This window comes from Myodes glareolus, chromosome 19 (genome assembly GCF_982192425.1).
Source record: "Myodes glareolus chromosome 19, mMyoGla1.1, whole genome shotgun sequence".
Classification (NCBI taxonomy): Eukaryota; Metazoa; Chordata; class Mammalia; order Rodentia; family Cricetidae; genus Myodes; species Myodes glareolus.
The window spans coordinates 1261301-1277564 of NC_142044.1; the positions used below are offsets into that span (position 1 = coordinate 1261301).

Here is a 16264-nt window from a genome sequence, read left to right on the forward strand (position 1 = left end):
CGGCGTGTGTTGCGGCCGGAGCCGCCATTGTTCCGCCGGGGGAGGACAGCGGGGCCTGGCGCTGGCGCCCCGACGCCGCTTAGCGGCCGCCTCTGGAGACACTCTGTCCCCGCCGCCTCCTGTCCTCCTGGCGGCGGCGTGAGGCCGGCTGCGGGGACCGGGAGCCCCTCGGCCCTCCCCGATCCCCCGCTCGGGCGTGCGGGACGGCCGCGATGCGCTCGGCCTGAGGTGTCGCGGCCCCCGTCGCCTCCCACGACTCCTCGAGCGGCGTCCGTGCGCCCCGGCGTCATCCCGCGAGTCTGTGTGACGGGAGGGAAGATGGCTGCACGGAGTTGGCAGGACGAGCTGGCCCAGCAGGCCGAGGAGGGCTCTGCCCGGCTGCGGGAGTTGCTGTCGTCCGGCCTAGGTTTCCTGCGCACCGAACTGGGCCTCGACCTGGGGCTGGAGCCGAAGCGGTACCCGGGCTGGGTGATCCTGGTGGGCACCGGCGCGCTCGGGCTGCTGCTGCTCTTCCTGCTCGGCTACGGCTGGGCCGCGGCTTGCGCCGGCGCCCGCAAGAAGCGGAGGAACCCGCCCCGCAAGCGGGAGGAGGCGGCCGCGTCAGCCCCGGCCCCCGAAGACCCAGCCCAGCTAAAGACTCATAGAAGCGACGAGCAGAAGAAGAAGAACCGGAAGAAGCCGCCAGAAAAGCCCAAAGTGAGTAAGGGGCGAGGAGCCGGGTGGGCAGGGGAGGCCGGAGGGGTGAAGTGAGGGCGGAGGACTAAGTGATGGGAGGCGAACACTGTCCTGGAGGAGGAAGGGGATAGTCAGAAAGTGTAAGAACCTGTAGGGAAGTCAAGTTTCCTGGATGGAAATGAACTCCAGAGTCAGGAATAAAAGTACCCAAACTTAGAGCCATCGTCTGGGGACCTTGGCCGCCCCCGCTGCATCCCTCTTCCTGGAGGCCTGCAGAAGTAGCTGCATGTGGAGGAACCTTACGGTGACGTTGGGAAGTTCTGGAAAGACTGCCTGGGAGAGAGATGCCTATCTCTAGTCACGTTGAGACCTGAGACCGTAGCAAGTGGAGGATAGACGGTGACCTAAAAAACTCCGGCTTAAAGAGGATTAAAGATGTCCAGGTCTGGACACACTTCCATCGTAGTTGGAAATGTTAAAGGGAAATGGTTGCCCTGTCTCGGTGAGTGTGGTCAGTGGGGTATCTGACACGGGAGTTGGGCACGAGGGAGCTGACTATTGTTCCTGTTTTTTTTTATTTTGGCCCCCTGAGCAAAAGTTAAGGCAAGTTCAGCGGAGTAGTCTGTAGTACGGTTCAGTGTGGAGGTTTTTTTGTTTTTGCTTTTTAGTAAAGTAAAATGGGGTGACGTGACAGATTAGAAAGCTGATGCTGGGAGAGGGTTTCAAATCCCAGTTTGCCGGACCACGTGTGGAAATGCAAAAAAGGTATCCTGTTTTTATCAGGCCTTGTTCTTTTACTTCTGTATTCTGTGTTACCATTTCTCCGCAATACACTTAATTTTTATATTTATATTTGGGGGGAGATTTTGTGCCATGGCACGCATGTGGAAGTCAGGAGAACTTGTTGGGGTCGTTTGTCTCCTTCCACCACGTGGGTCCTGCCCGGGGACAGTACTCAAGTAGTCGGGCTTGGTGGAAAGTTCCTATCCCACTCAACTGTTTTACATTTTTGGGGGGAGGTGGGGTTTAAGCCTGGATTTTTCTGTTTAACAGCCTTGTAGACCAGGCTGGCCTTGAACTCACAAAGATCCACTTGCCTCTGCCTCCCGAGTGCTGGGATTAAATGAGGACACCACCATGAACGACTGGTTTTATGTATTTTTTTTAAATACTTTATACAGTTGAGAATATAAAAGATGTGCAACATTAGAAATATCTATTAGTCGAGTATAAGGGCGCATGCGTTTAATCTCACCACAGGAACAGACCAGCCTGTTCTACAGGCTCAGGTCAGCTCTGAGGCCAGCCAGAGCTACATAAAGGAATCCTGTGTCCAAAAAAGAAAGAACGAACAAATGAAATACCTCCTATTTTTGTATCATTTCTTAACTTTTTAGAACAATTCAGTAAGCCAGTACCGGGTTCTTATTATGGAGAGATGTGCTCTGGTATGTTTGGTGAGAGGTAAAAGGAGTGCACATAGGAGTTAAAGTCAGTCGTGGTGGCTGTGGTGGAAGACAGATTCATAGTATAGTCATGGACCCATAGTTGCTAAGTAGCGGTATGAACACATGTTGGTGTGATTTGGAGGGTGGAGACTAATTCCAGTATGAGAAATTTAGGAAAGTTATTTCAGGAAGCTGAGTTTCACTTCAAAACAGAATATTGTTAGTAACAGTACGAAAAAGAAGACTGGCAGCTTATATCATAAATATATTTTTCTTGATGAGTAGAAAGATATAATAGGAAACCTCTTTAAAAAGTATCAATGTGGGGCCCTTAGGTGGTGGGTCTTTAATCCCAGCATTCGGGAGGCAGAGGCAGGCAGATCTCTGTGAGTTCAAGGCCAGCCTGGTCTGCAAAAGCTAGTTCCAGGACAGGCTCCAAAGCTACAGAGAAACAAAAAAAAAAAAAAAGATCATGTAATACTTAAGTTCAGAGAAGAGAAAACAGCCCACATAGCATATTCATAATTAAAAGTTCTGTAGACAGCATCAAGGGTTAAGTAATGTTGTGATGAAAGTAGAACATTTGGCATCAGAGTAAAGGTCATCTTGAAACAAACCACATACATTAAGGCCTGTGTGGATTGTGGCAAGTTGTGAAAATTTTAAAGCCTCTTTAGAACATTTAGAATTTCAGATGAACTTGAGTCGAGAGACACGTGCTCCAGGAGTCCATTGAAGTGCATCATGACACCAGGTGACTCATCTGAAGAAGAAATACACTTCACTGTGAAAAACGGGCGTCACGCTTAAGATTTGGCTCATCCTTCTTTTCATTTGTGTTGAGGAAAGGGAAATGGATAATAAATAAGTCTTTGAGAGCTGGAATTGAGACTGGATCCTTGAATGTGAATTGGAGGAAATGAGTAGTTTTATCTGCTAAATAATAAAAATATATTGAAGAAGTTATACCCTTAAAACTTTTTACTATGATTCAGAAATTTATTTTACATTCCAGCACAGGCACAAACTCACTTTTTCGTTGTTGTTGTTGTTTTAAAAAAAAAAAAAGCACTGTATGACCCACAAAATTGGCTTCCTGCTTAACTATAAGGCCCCACCCCCCATTAGAAAAATACTACTTTTCAAGGCTAAGTATTAACTCCATTATTTCCTATTTATTATATTCCTTGTACTGTGGTACATTTTTACTTAGGGGAGAAAAAACAAACAGGGTCTAGATTCAAGTTGAAAGCAAGAAAAGTAAATGTTTTATGTCTTACTATGAAGAGGACAAAAGTAAAAAGCTCAGTGTGTCCTCAGGGAGCTTTATGCTCATTATGGAAGATGTCTACTTTCACAGATTAAACCAACTAAAGAGCAAAACTTCATTTTTAGGGACTGGTGATGTTGCTAAGTTGGTAGAGTGCTTGCTTGGCATGCATGACTCCCTGGGTCCGATGACTAGCACTGACTGCATGCATAAACTGGAGTCTTGGCATATGCCTATAATCCCAACATTCAAAGTAGAGACAGGAGAATTAGACTTTCAAGGTCATCTCCTACAGTTTATGAGCTTGAGGTCATCCAGAGATGCATGACCCTCTGAAAAAAGCAATTGTTTTAAAAAACTGCAGCTGTACTAAATTAGGTACAGACTTTTTCCTTGTCGTTATTCCCTAACCTATACATAACAACTATATACATAATGTTTATTTTGGACTATTAATTATTAAGTATAATTAATCTAAAGATGATTTTAAGTGTATGGGATGTTTGTGGGTGACATAATCACTCCCCAATGAATACTGGAGGATTTTATCAAAACATTAACAATATAGTCCCACTGTGGTCCCAGGGGGCATCAAATGCCTGATCACAGTGGTTGCTTTTTAAAGTTAAGAGTTTGAATCCAATTAGTGGAAAAGCCTGAGAGGTGGCAAAAGCTGGAAGAAAACAGTCATCTTGGGAGGAATAGGGAGTCCTAAATTTGAGTCAATCATTTAACCTAATCTGTTTGACTTATTTTGTGTCTAAATTGAAGATTTTAGCTAAAACACTGAAAGGGTCTCCTTCCTGGTATTTGCAGTAGAGTCAGTTTGAATGCTCCTTACAACTTGTAGATTCCTGAGCCATAGGTCAGACCTTTAAAGTTCAAGCTTTAGAACTGGATCTAGGGAATCTGCTTTCTTGTACTTGACTGTTACCAAAGCTGACTCCTGGGCTCCTACTTCAGCCCAAGTTTATGGCACTGCAGGTGTACCCCACTGTTTGGCTTTTTAAATTTGTATTCATGACAGGCTGATTAATTTGAAAATCACTCTCTGGAATAGAGCTATGAAGTTTATACTATAAGAAATTTTATTTCTCTTTTTATTTATTTATTTACCTATTTTAGAGACAAAGGCTTACTTTGTAGCTCTGGCTGTCCTGCCTCAAATTCAGAGGTCCCTCTGCCTCTGTAGGACCGGGATTAAAAGTGTATGGCATTATACCCAGCTGACCTTTTTTTTTTTTTCCAAGCTAGTTAGAGTAGCAGCTGAGGCTGGAGAATTAACTGTGAGATTAAAGGTAGCCTGGGCTACATACTGAGATCCAGGCCATGGACTATGGTGTGAGACAAAAGCAATAAAGACTTTTCTACCCAGGCAATGGTAGTGCACCTGTAATCATAGGATGCAAGCAGAGGTAGGAGGATCTTGAAATTGAGGTCAGCCTCAGCTTTACAGCAAGATTGTCCAAAAAAATCTTTTTTTAGTTGAGTTACTTATTCAGGTGGATTCAGTGATGTAAACTACTAGTGTCTATGAATGAGCATTATATATTTTAGGATATTTTGCCTGCATATAATTTTGCTTTTATTGCTTCATTCTATTATTTAGTTTTATCCTAAATCATGCAGCCCGTTTTTAAAATCTGTATATATGTGTTTATGATATGATATGTGTGTATACATATATCTCTATACATATATATACACACACATATACCATGTTTTGTGAGCGTGTGCGTGTGTATACATGTATGATTGTAGATGACAAAATCAGTGTTGGCTATCTTCCTCAATCAGTCTCTTCTTTCTGTCTGTCTTAAACATTTATTATTGAGTGTTTTGCCTGCACATGTGTGTATACATGCATGCCTGGTGCCCATTAAAGCTAGAAGAGGGCAGGGTGGTGGATCCCTTGGAACTGGAGTTGCAGGTGGCTATGAGCCACTGTATTGGGTACTGGGAATTGAACTCCACTGGAAGAGCATTTCCTTCAGTCCCCTTCTTTTTTGTTTTTTTGTTTTTCTTCTAAACTGTTCCTTCAGCCCCCCCTTTTTTTCTTAATAAATTGATTTTATTTTAATTTTTGTACAATATATTTTGTTCACATTCCTTGTCATCTCTAAATCTCTCAGGTCCTCCCCACCCAACTTCATATTCTTTCTCATTGTTTGTACTCTCGGTAACAAAATAAGCCAGATGGTGGTGGTGCACAACTTTATTCCCAGCATTCGGGAGGCAGAAGCAGACAGATCTCTTGATCTCAAGTCCAGCCTTGTATGTAGAGTGAGTTCCAGGACAGCCAGGTCTACACAGAGAAACTGTATCACAAAAGAAAAAGCAAAGAACAAAACAACACCACTAAGACATACACACACACACACCGAAACAAAAGGTGCACAAAAAGCCATAAGTCTGTTTTTTGCTGGTCAGTCACTCCTGGCATGCGGCCTGCCCTGGAGTGTAGTTGATATACCTGGTAACTCTCCATTGGAGAAAATCTTTGTTTCTTAATATATTACTTTTTCTTGTTCTTCGAAAATATCATATATGTTACAATGTATTTTGATTATACCCATACCCACTCCTCTCAAACTCTCATCATCTCCTCTGAGATGCCCCCCAACTTCACATATGCTTTTTTGAGGGGGAGGGTTGAGATAGGGTTTTTCTGTGTAGCTTTGGTGTCTGTTCTGGAACTCCCTCTGTAGACTATGCTGGCCTTGAACTCACAGAGAACCTCCTGCCTCTGTCTCCCAAGTGCTACCTTTATGCACAAGGGTATGAGGGTGTGAGGGTGTGGTGCCATCCCATCCACCTTAATTTAGGCAGTCTACCAGTAGTCACATCCCAAAGAAAAGTGACTCCTCTCAGCTGCAGTCACTGCCGGGTACGCCTTAACTAAGAAGGATTCCTTGTGAGTTTCTGCCCCATCCATGAGGGACTTTTGACTGTCTTGATCTTGGCAGCTGTAGTAAAAGAAGTGGCGAGCTGCGGGCTGCTTCCCATCGCCCAACTCCCGGCTAGTTTTTACCCGAAATAATTACACAGAAACTGTATTCATTTAAACACTGCCTGGCCCATTATATCTAGCCTCTTCTTGGCTAACTCTCACATCTTAATTAACCCATTTCTAATAATCTGTATGTCACCGTGAGGGTGGCTTACTGGGATGAGTCTAACCTACGTCCATCTCGGAGAGCCATGGTGTCTGCCTGACTCTGCTTTCTTTCTCCCAGCATTCTGTTCTGTCTACTCCACCCACCTAAGGACTGACCTATCAAAAAGCCAAGGCAGCTTCTTTATTTAACCAATAAAAGTAACACATGGACAGAAGACCCTCCTACATCAGTCACGGTTGTTCGTTCATGCGTATAGTTGCCATGTTGTGTCCAAAAGATGGCATTTCGCAGCAATCATCCTCATCCTCCAACTCTTACATTCTTCTTATACTCATCTTCCACAGTGTTCTTTGAGCCTTAAGGGGCTGATACAGATGTCCTTTTTGGAACTGAGCATTCCCATTATTTTAACTGCTTATGAGTCCCTTCATTAACTACTGCCCACTGTAGAAAACTTATGACCAAGGCTGAACAGCACTAATCTATGGGCATAAACATAAATTTTTAGAAAGGCAGTTTTGAAATCATGTCCATTTAAACACAGCAACAGTAGTAGCCAGCCCCCAGTGCCCCCTGCTGCCAAGGTTTTTACTAAATTGTCTTACTGGTTTTTGTGTTTTGATTTTCTTTGTTGCTTTCTTTTTAAGAGAGCGAAAAAAGAAAAAAGACATAAGTTGGGTAGATCGGAAGATGGGGAGGACCTGTGTCTCCAGCCATGAACTTGGGACCAGATTTATAATACCGAGCATGAATTCTCCCCAGTTGTGACCCCTTAACAATCTTTCCACTGGGGCACTAATTGGCACATATTGTCTGGTAGGTATTGTTGCATGAAGGGTACATTGCTAGGTAAGATTTCCCAGCAGCCTAAACAGCACTTTCCACATTATGAAAAGCTAGTCAGTGAGGGAGGAAATTTCCCAGTCAGTTCCAGAGTGATTTCTTTATATCTGTCTACCAGGGTGAACATACCTGATACTGTCTGATTTCTCCATGTTCTGCAACCAGTGTTCCACCTTATTATTATTATTATTATTATTATTATTATTATTATTATTATTATTATTTTTTGAAACAGTGTCTCTCACTGAACCTGGAGCTTATCAGTTAGCTAAACTTGGCCAGCGAGCTTCAGGGACCCCTGCCTGTGCTAACCCCAATGTAGACGTTAGAGACACATGTGGCTGTTGTGTGGGCTCTAGAGAACTGAACTCAGGTCCTCATGCTTTAACAATTGAACCATCTCCCCAATACCCCAAGATTTATTTTTAAAACTTTGTTTTAATTAGTAGAGTGGCTATATTAAGCCTTTTAAGTACTTTTTAAACCTATATATTTTTAATATATCAGTTCGATTTTTTTATCCTCTTAAAAAAAAATCTAGCTTTTAGGTCGAATTGGAAGTACTCCATCTCTAAACCTGAGAGGAGGAGTGGGCACTTTTCACTTGCTGGCCTTTTTCTTTTCTTCATTCTTTTTCTCGTCTATTGGCATTTTAAAAAATCATTCTTTATATATTTTCCGTGATGCTCCAGGTCAGTTTAGGTTTTTAATTTGATCACTTAAGCTGAGTAATAATTTAGGAGGTTGTATGATCGTAGGTGAACAGTCTTTGTTGTTTGTTGCTTTGGTTTTCAGTTAGAAGCACATAAGAGTTAACTGTCAAGAAAACTCATTTTAGTGATAAGTTATTTCTATGTATTATTGTAGAAATGTTCATAAAGATTTGCTGTAGTGTAATTTTGAGTATCGCTAAGTGAGTAAAACAGCGTTTTGTCTAACCTTACACAGTGCTTGGTATTTAAAATAACAAGATTGAATACATAATTCAGTAAAGATATTCCGGTAAGTTTTTATACAACTTATTTTTTATTCTTCATACCAGGTGAATAGCTACATAAGCCCATCTTTTTATTTTTGCAGTGGGAGATGACTGTCTTTTCTAACTTTACTTTTGTAAGCTTCATTCTTTGACTTGCAATAAATTGCTCTGATAGGCTGTGTCTTTTGTAATCATTGTTTCTATTTCAGTTTTCATGATATGCCCTACTACTATTACTACCTTTTGCTTACACTTTTTAAAACAATGTCCTGATTGTCCTGATATGATGTCTTTGTTGCCGGCTTTTCTATCTCCTCGTGCTAGTTGAATCTTTTGAAACCAGTTGCAATTGTGTGACTTTAATTTTCACATCTTTTTTGTGTTTTTCTATAATACATGGTGATCCATAATACAGCACTAAAGCCTCTTGGTGATCTAATTCTACCTTAGATTTGTATCTTGACATTACATCAAAGACAAATAATTATGTTTTGCTATACTTCTATATCTCTCTGTTTTTAAATCTGTTAAAGGACCTTTTTTCTTTGCCAGTCTTTTGCTAAGACTATGGCTTACTATATATAGCCCAGGAGCCGGCTTTGGCCTCTATGCTGGGATCACAAGTTTGTATTATGATGTTCAACTTCTTTCTGTTGTTTTTAGCTATACTTCAAAGCCCATCTTCTTGGGAAAATACAAGTATAGGTTCCTGTAAGTCTCTAATCAAAAAATCTTCACCATTTAGTACATGGTATCACCTTGCTTTGAGAGTATTATGTTTAAAGAGTTTATTTAATATAGTTAATTCATTAACATTGAACTCATGGCTGATGGTACTGGAGTTTATATCTGAATGAAGTTTGTCTATATAAAGTTCAATTGCGACCTTTTATAAATCACTTGTGAATGCTAGACAACACTTCAGCTCAATGGTTGGGGGCTATCTTAAACAGTGAAATCACTAACAAAAAGGCCAAAAGTTCAAAAAAAAAGTCGTTTAAAATAGACCTTAAAGGGACACTTGTCTCTAATGATGAGAACTGTAATCAGAGGCTGTGCTTTCATTTCCTGGCTATTCAAACCCAAATAATCACACAAAAATTGTATTAAGTATAACACTGTTTATACTTAATACAATTAATACTTAATTCCTGTCTAACTCTCATATCTTAAATTAACCCATTTATATTAATCTGTGTATCGCCACTAGGCTGTGGTTTACTGGTAAGTTTTTCACATTTTTCTCCTTCAGCAGCTACATAGCGTCTCCCTGATACTGCTCTCTTTCCTCTATCTCTGCATGGATTTCCCACCTTGCTATATTCTGCCCTGCCATAGGCCAAAGCAGCTTCTTTATTAACAAATGGTAATACAACATATTCACAGCATACAGAGGGGAATCCCACATCAGAGAACTGAAATACAAGGCAGAATATTACATTGGCCACGGCTAAGAGTGTGCCTGTAGAGCAACTCAAACCTTGTGCAGATCCACTCACGCCCTCAGATTGCATGAGAGTGGGCAAGGTCTCCAGTGCAGGACTTGGGAATACTAAGGACCAACTTTGTGCCAAAGTCTGTACGTCTCCTATTGAAGCCTGTGTTTATTTTCAAGCATTAGCGTCTCAATTTCTTGCCCTCTCCTAGCTTTTCCTGTTTCTGTAAAATACAAATCACCATCCATTTAGCTATTCAAACTAAGTCTTGACAATAATCCTTAAAATATGGGTATTCTAAACCCTTGGGGATGGTGGCAAGAGATTCAGAAGTTTGAAGCCAGTCTGTGTTTTCTGATGGAAACAAGCAAAAATCATGTAATCAATCCATCAGTACAGAGCTATCCGTTTACAAAAAGTCTTTTGGGACTGCAACATTTAAGATCACAGTTGTAGCAGTACTCTCCCATTGGCTACTTCCAGTACTTTCTCAATGCCTTAGTAAGGAATCTTTGTTTTGGTTTTTTGTTTGTTTTTAGGTTTGATATTTTTATTTTTTTTTTAGATTATTTTATGTATGTGAGTGTTTTGCCTGTATGTACGACTGTGTACCATATGCATGCTTGGTGCCCAGGGAGGTCAGAAGAGGAAGTCAGCCCCCCTGGAATTGGGAACTACCATATGGTTGCTGAGAATTGAACCCTGATCCTCCGCAAGAGCAGTAAATGCTCCTAAACTCAGTGGTTCTCAACATGTTGGTTGCAACTCTTTGGGGGTCGAATGACCCTCTACAGGGGTTACCTAAGACCTTTGGAAAACAGATATTTACATTATGATTCATAAAAGTAGCAAAGTTGTGGTTATGACGTGGCAATGAAAATAATTTTATCATGGTTAGGGATCACTACAACATGAGGAACTGTTTTAAAGTCATAACATTAGAAAGGTTGAGAACCACTGTCTTAACTGCTGAACCATCTTTCCAGCCATGTTTTTTGAGATGGTCTTTCTCTAATGGTAACCCGAACTCACCTCTAACTCAGGAGCTTCCTGTCTCAGCGTCAGTGTGATTTGGGTGTTCTGACTCTTGAATGCTGTGCATGCCAGCTTGTGCCATCATGCTTGGCTAGTGAGGAATCTTACTAATAAAAAATTGCCATCCTGCCGCAAACCAGCACTTTGTAGTTTTGTACTCAGAATCAAAACCTCTTTCCGTGGCCTATATCTCCCAGCACTTGCTTTCTTTTCAAAGCCAGTTGGTAGCTTCCTCTTAATTTGCTACACTGGTGGTTTTATTGTTGTCTGATTTCGTCTGGTTCTTCAGAAGTGTTTTCATAGTTCATTTTCTTTACATGAGTAAATGTTAAAACTTGTAGAAAAGTCTTTTTCCAATAGTCTTATTAATCTTTAGATCTTTCCTTAAAAATCACCTTAGATAGCCATTGTGGCTGATGTCTGTAATTCCACCATTTAGACAGTAGATGCAGAATTAGTAAGTAGTTAAACGCAGACCTTGGCTCCATAGCAAGTTTAAAGCCAATTGAGTTGACATGTGCCAAAAAATAAAAATCACCTCAGAAAATTTTTTGATCACTGTATTTGAAATCATCATCCCTTCAGTCTTAAAACTGATTGTTTCCTTTTAATGGTCACCAGAATGTGTCCTGCTCATATACTTTCCAAGGGTCTTTTCCAAGGTTAGATTCGAATATTAGAGTGGAGTGCAGGGCAGTGGCAAACCCTGCCTGACGAGAGATTTTGTTGATTGTTATCCAAAATAATGGTAGTTTATTTGGGTAATTTGTTATTGAGCTAAATAAATATATATTTTAATATATTCCCGGTAGAACTGTGATTGTTCTTGGTTTTATTTTATTTTGTTAGTGGTTTTGCTTGTGCTGGTAAGTAAATTTGGATGGGGCAAGATTCAGTACCCAGCACCCACTTGGCAGCTCATCACAACCATTCATAACTCCAGGTCCAGGGGATCTTATTCCTTCTTGTGGCCTCCAAAGACTCCTGTGAGCACACAGTGCACATATATTCAAACAGGCTTTTATATACACACATAAAATTTTAAAAAATAAAAATTAAATTTTGTCACTTGACACATAAGATTTCTATTTTTCTTTTTGATACATACTAAGGATTGAACCCAAGTCTCACCTGTGCTAGGGAAATGCTCTACCACTGTTACAACTTTCTCTTTAAAGCTATTCCTCTAGCTTTAATTATTAAAAACTAGTATTCTGGGGCTGCAGAGATAGCTTAGCAATTAAAAGAGAACCCAAGTTCACTTCCCAGCACATACCATTGGGTGGTTCACAAATGCCTTCAACTTCAGCTCCATAGGGATCAGTGCTTCAGGCCTTCATGGGTACCTCCACATGCTTACATGTACCCATACAAACATTTTAAAAGATAAAAATCTTTCTAAAAAAATAATAATGGCTTAAGTGGCATATATTTAAAAAGAAAATACACTTGATTTGACAAAGAGCCTTGAGATTAAGTGACATACTTGAGGTCATAGACCAGAGGAGTTTTCACAAGCAGTGTCCTAATTTGCAGTCTAATAAGGTCATGTTGTTTCTACTGTATACCTCTGATTTCCATGGAATCTTCTAGGTTATTAAATTGCATTCATAGAACAAACCCAACTTACTTGGTTATTACATTTTTATTGCTTTAGTTTTAGAATTAGAAGTTTCTACTGAAAAAATAACCTTTTTTAAAAAATTTTACTGATTTTTGTTGAGCTCTATATTTTTCTCTGCTCCCCTTCCCGTCAACCTCTCCCAAGGACTCCATGCTTTCAATTTACTCAGGAGATCTTGTCTGAAAAAATAATTTTTTAAAGGTGTTTTAGTTAGAGCTTTATTGCTGTGAAGAGGCAGCATGACCATGGCAACTCTCATAAAGGAAAACATTTACTTTAGGCTGGCTTATAGTTCAGAGTTTTAGTCCATAATCGTCATGGTGGATGGCTGCAGGCAGACACGGTGCTGGAGAAGAAGCTAAGAGTTCTAAATCTTGATACTCAGATAGCAGGAAGTGAACTGAGACACACTTTCTCCAACAAGGCTACACCTAATAGTGCCACTCCCTGTGGCCCAAGTTCAAATACATGAATCAATGGTGGGGGGTCATACCTATTCAAGCCATCACAAATTTTTGGCTCCACTTGCTTTTGTGACAAGACTTTTTCGTCTTTTTACTTTATACTGCCAGATGCCTAGGATAAAAAGATTGTCAATAACTATGTTCTTCTTAGATACCAAGAACAAATAAACCCTCTGAACACTTGTATTTGTTCTACTTTAACATTATTGACCATCGTTCTACTTCGTGAGTGTAAGAATGCCTTGGAAATATTTTTAAGTTATTATTCAAGCAAAATAGGTTCTAAGTTTGGTGTGTTATCTGATGAGTTTTTCCATTTCCTGTTTTTTGTCCAACTCTACTAATAATTTCAAAACTGATGTACAGAATGCTAGCTAAACTTCTAGAAGGCGTCATCAGGATCCAAACAGGCGGAGTACATGGACATGTCTGCTGTGTCAACTGTGTTCCTTATCTCAGTTCTCATTGGATGTCAGACTGCAAATGGTACTTGTATTTTATTTTTCAGAAATCATACATAGTATAATTTAACTACGTGACAGGTATTACCTTCCCATCCGTCCTTAGCATCCATGATACAGTTCATCAGGAGATAGTTTGGAATCCCTGAAGAGTTGGACTTTGGGATCTTCTTCACCACTAATGGAAATAGCTTAGACTGGATGACAAGATTTGCAAATTGTATTATAGATTATATTTATGAAGTTGTTCAATTGGTTGTGAAGAGTTTTTAAAATTAGAGTTGGAGTTTTGTTGTAGGAGGCCGCTTGTTCATCCCTGCCGCCTAGACTCCCAAAATAACCCCCATAGAAACTGTATTGATTAAATCACTGCTTGGCCTATTAGCTCTAACTTTTTATTGGCTAGCTTTTACATCTTAATTTAACTCATTACCTTTATTTTATATTTTACCATGAGGTTCATGGCCTGCTGGCAAGGTTCCAGCATATCTGTCTCCGGTGGCAGCTCCATGGCTTCTCTCTGATTCTGCCTCCTTTCTCCCAGCATTCAGTTTAGTTTTCCCTGCCTACCTAAATTCTGCCCTATCAACAGGCCAAGACAGTTCCTTTATTCACCAGTGGTATTCACATCATACAGAGGAGTATAAAATAAATAGGAGTTTAAAATAAATAGGTGGGTTACTGTGTCTCAGACTGCAGAGTGTGTTTGTCGGGCTGGGAAAGTAGAAATCTATTTATAAATTCCTAAGAAATTATCTGAAACTTGGATCAGATTTTTTTACAACCAAAAGTCTTACCCAGTATCAAATCATGTATGTAAAACCTCTGGTAGGCTCTAGGTACAGAACAAGTACTCAGAAATTACTAGTTACTGTAAGGACACACAATCTAACATCTCTTCTGAGGATGGTATCTCTTCTGGATTCTCATAATACTTTGCCTTTTATCATTGCGTCCGTGTACTTAAGACTCATGCATGTTCCAGTATAGTAGTATTTTATTTATGTTTTAATAAATAAAGCTTTCCTGAAGATCAGAGGGTAAAACTAAGCCACTAGAGGCCAGGCAGTGGCATCACAGACCTTTAATCCCAGGATTTGTAAGACAGGCAAATGTTGAAGGCCACCCTGGGCTACACAAGATTGGTGCAGAAACAGATCCAGGTGGTGTGATGGCTTACACCTTTAATCTCAGCACTAGAACGGATTATAAAATTGGAGGAAACAGAGGCTCAGGGTTCAGTCTGTAGTCAGTCACTCAGCCTTGATAGAGGTAAGATCTCTCTAGTGGCTCGGCTGTTTTTGCTTTTCTGATCTTCAGCTTAAACCCCAATATCTGTCTCTGGGTTTTTATTATTTGTGCAGCATTTCATATAACTTTAACCTAAGTAAAAATTAGGTTAAATTTTTATTTAACCTAAATTGAAATAAAAATCTAGTGAATTAGAAGTAGAAACCTGTTCAGGTTGACACAAATTTGTAGTTTCAATCTTGGTCTCACTGTTTGCTTTCAAACTACATTGTGTGTGTGTGTGTGTGTGTGTGTGTGTTAAAATGTAAGTATACATGTATGGTCAACATTGAATTTCTTCTTTTCTTCAAGGTTTGTTTGGGTTTGTTTGTTTGTGGGGGGCAGGTTGGCAGGTTTCTTACTGATTCTGGAGCCCATCATTTGAATTGACTGAATGGTCAATGAGTCCAGGGATCCCTCTGTTCTATATACCAAACTGTCAGCCCTGCCACCATGGTGGTGGGATTATAGACACATATGCCTAGCTTTTATATAAGTTCTGGTGACCTGAACACAGGTCCTCATACTTACACTACAGCCACTTCACAAACTGAACCATCTCCCCAGCCAGGAAACACTTGTTCTTTGGGTGATGGTGGGTTTTTTGTTAGTTTGGTTGCTTTTGGTTTTTGTTTGCTTATTTGTTTTTTAAGACGGGTTCTCTGTGTACCTCCGGCTATCCTGGAACTCACTAGAAATAATGGCATGCATTACCATGCCTAGCTGAAACCTTTGTTCTTTTTTTTTTTTTTAAAGATTTATTTATTATATATATAGTGTTCTGCATAGAGGCCAGGAGAGGGCACCAGATCTCATTACTGATGGTTGAGAACCACCATGTGGGTGCTGGGAATTGAACTCAGGACCTTTGGAAGAGCAGCCAGTGCTCTTAACCGCTGAGCCATCTCCCTAGCCCCCTGAAACCTTTGTTCTTAAAAGAGAAAATAATTCTTTAATCCCAGCACTTAAGAGGCAGAGGCAGGCCGATCTCTGAGAGTTTGAGGCCAGCCTGCTCTACAGAGTGAGTTCCAGGAGAGCCAGGATGTTAAACAGAGAAACTTCATATCAAAAAAATGGAAGAAGGAAGGAAGAAAAGTAAAAGGAGGCCAAACTGGTAGTGCATCATTGAAACCCTACACCTCAAAAGATGGATGAGAAAGATAGTGAGTTTGAGACTAGCTGGGGCAACATAGCAAGATTTTACTTCAAAACCAAAAGACAAGAATTAAAAGAACTATTTTAAGACAATAGCAAATAAGACTGAGATCAAAAAGTAAACCAGCCAGTTCTGAGTACCTTTGTGAAAGTTCCTAAATCTACTTTGCCTTCTGAGGTTTCTTACCTTTACATGCGCTTAACCAAAGAGGGTCAAAGCAGCACAGAAGAAAGAAAACCAGATTAAGAGAGAGGAATTCTGCTTTTGGCCTTCACTGTCCTATTTTTCACAGGTTGCTTAAGATCCAGCAGATTAAATGTTGATTAATTAGACATTTATTCAGCTAAGAAGACAGCTTTTGTTTTGACTTCCTGCTACAAATCTTTGGAAAACTTACAAATTGAGTTTTAAATTGTAAATGATCTCTTCCCAGCCTCATTTGCCTGATATTTTTAAAGATTTAT

At 40.4% G+C, this 16264-nt stretch overlaps 1 protein-coding gene across 3 annotated transcripts in view; it reads left to right on the top strand.

The window, feature by feature from the left end:
- Positions 1-318: 318 nt before the first annotated feature.
- Mtdh (metadherin) overlaps positions 319-16264 on the top strand; it is a 53389-nt gene continuing 37443 nt past the window's right edge. For all 3 annotated transcript variants that reach the window (XM_048457466.3, XM_048457467.3, XM_085679130.2), the window contains exon 1: positions 319-696. In XM_048457466.3, the coding sequence (XP_048313423.3) occupies positions 319-696 (378 nt within the window). The remainder of the gene's footprint in view (positions 697-16264) is intronic.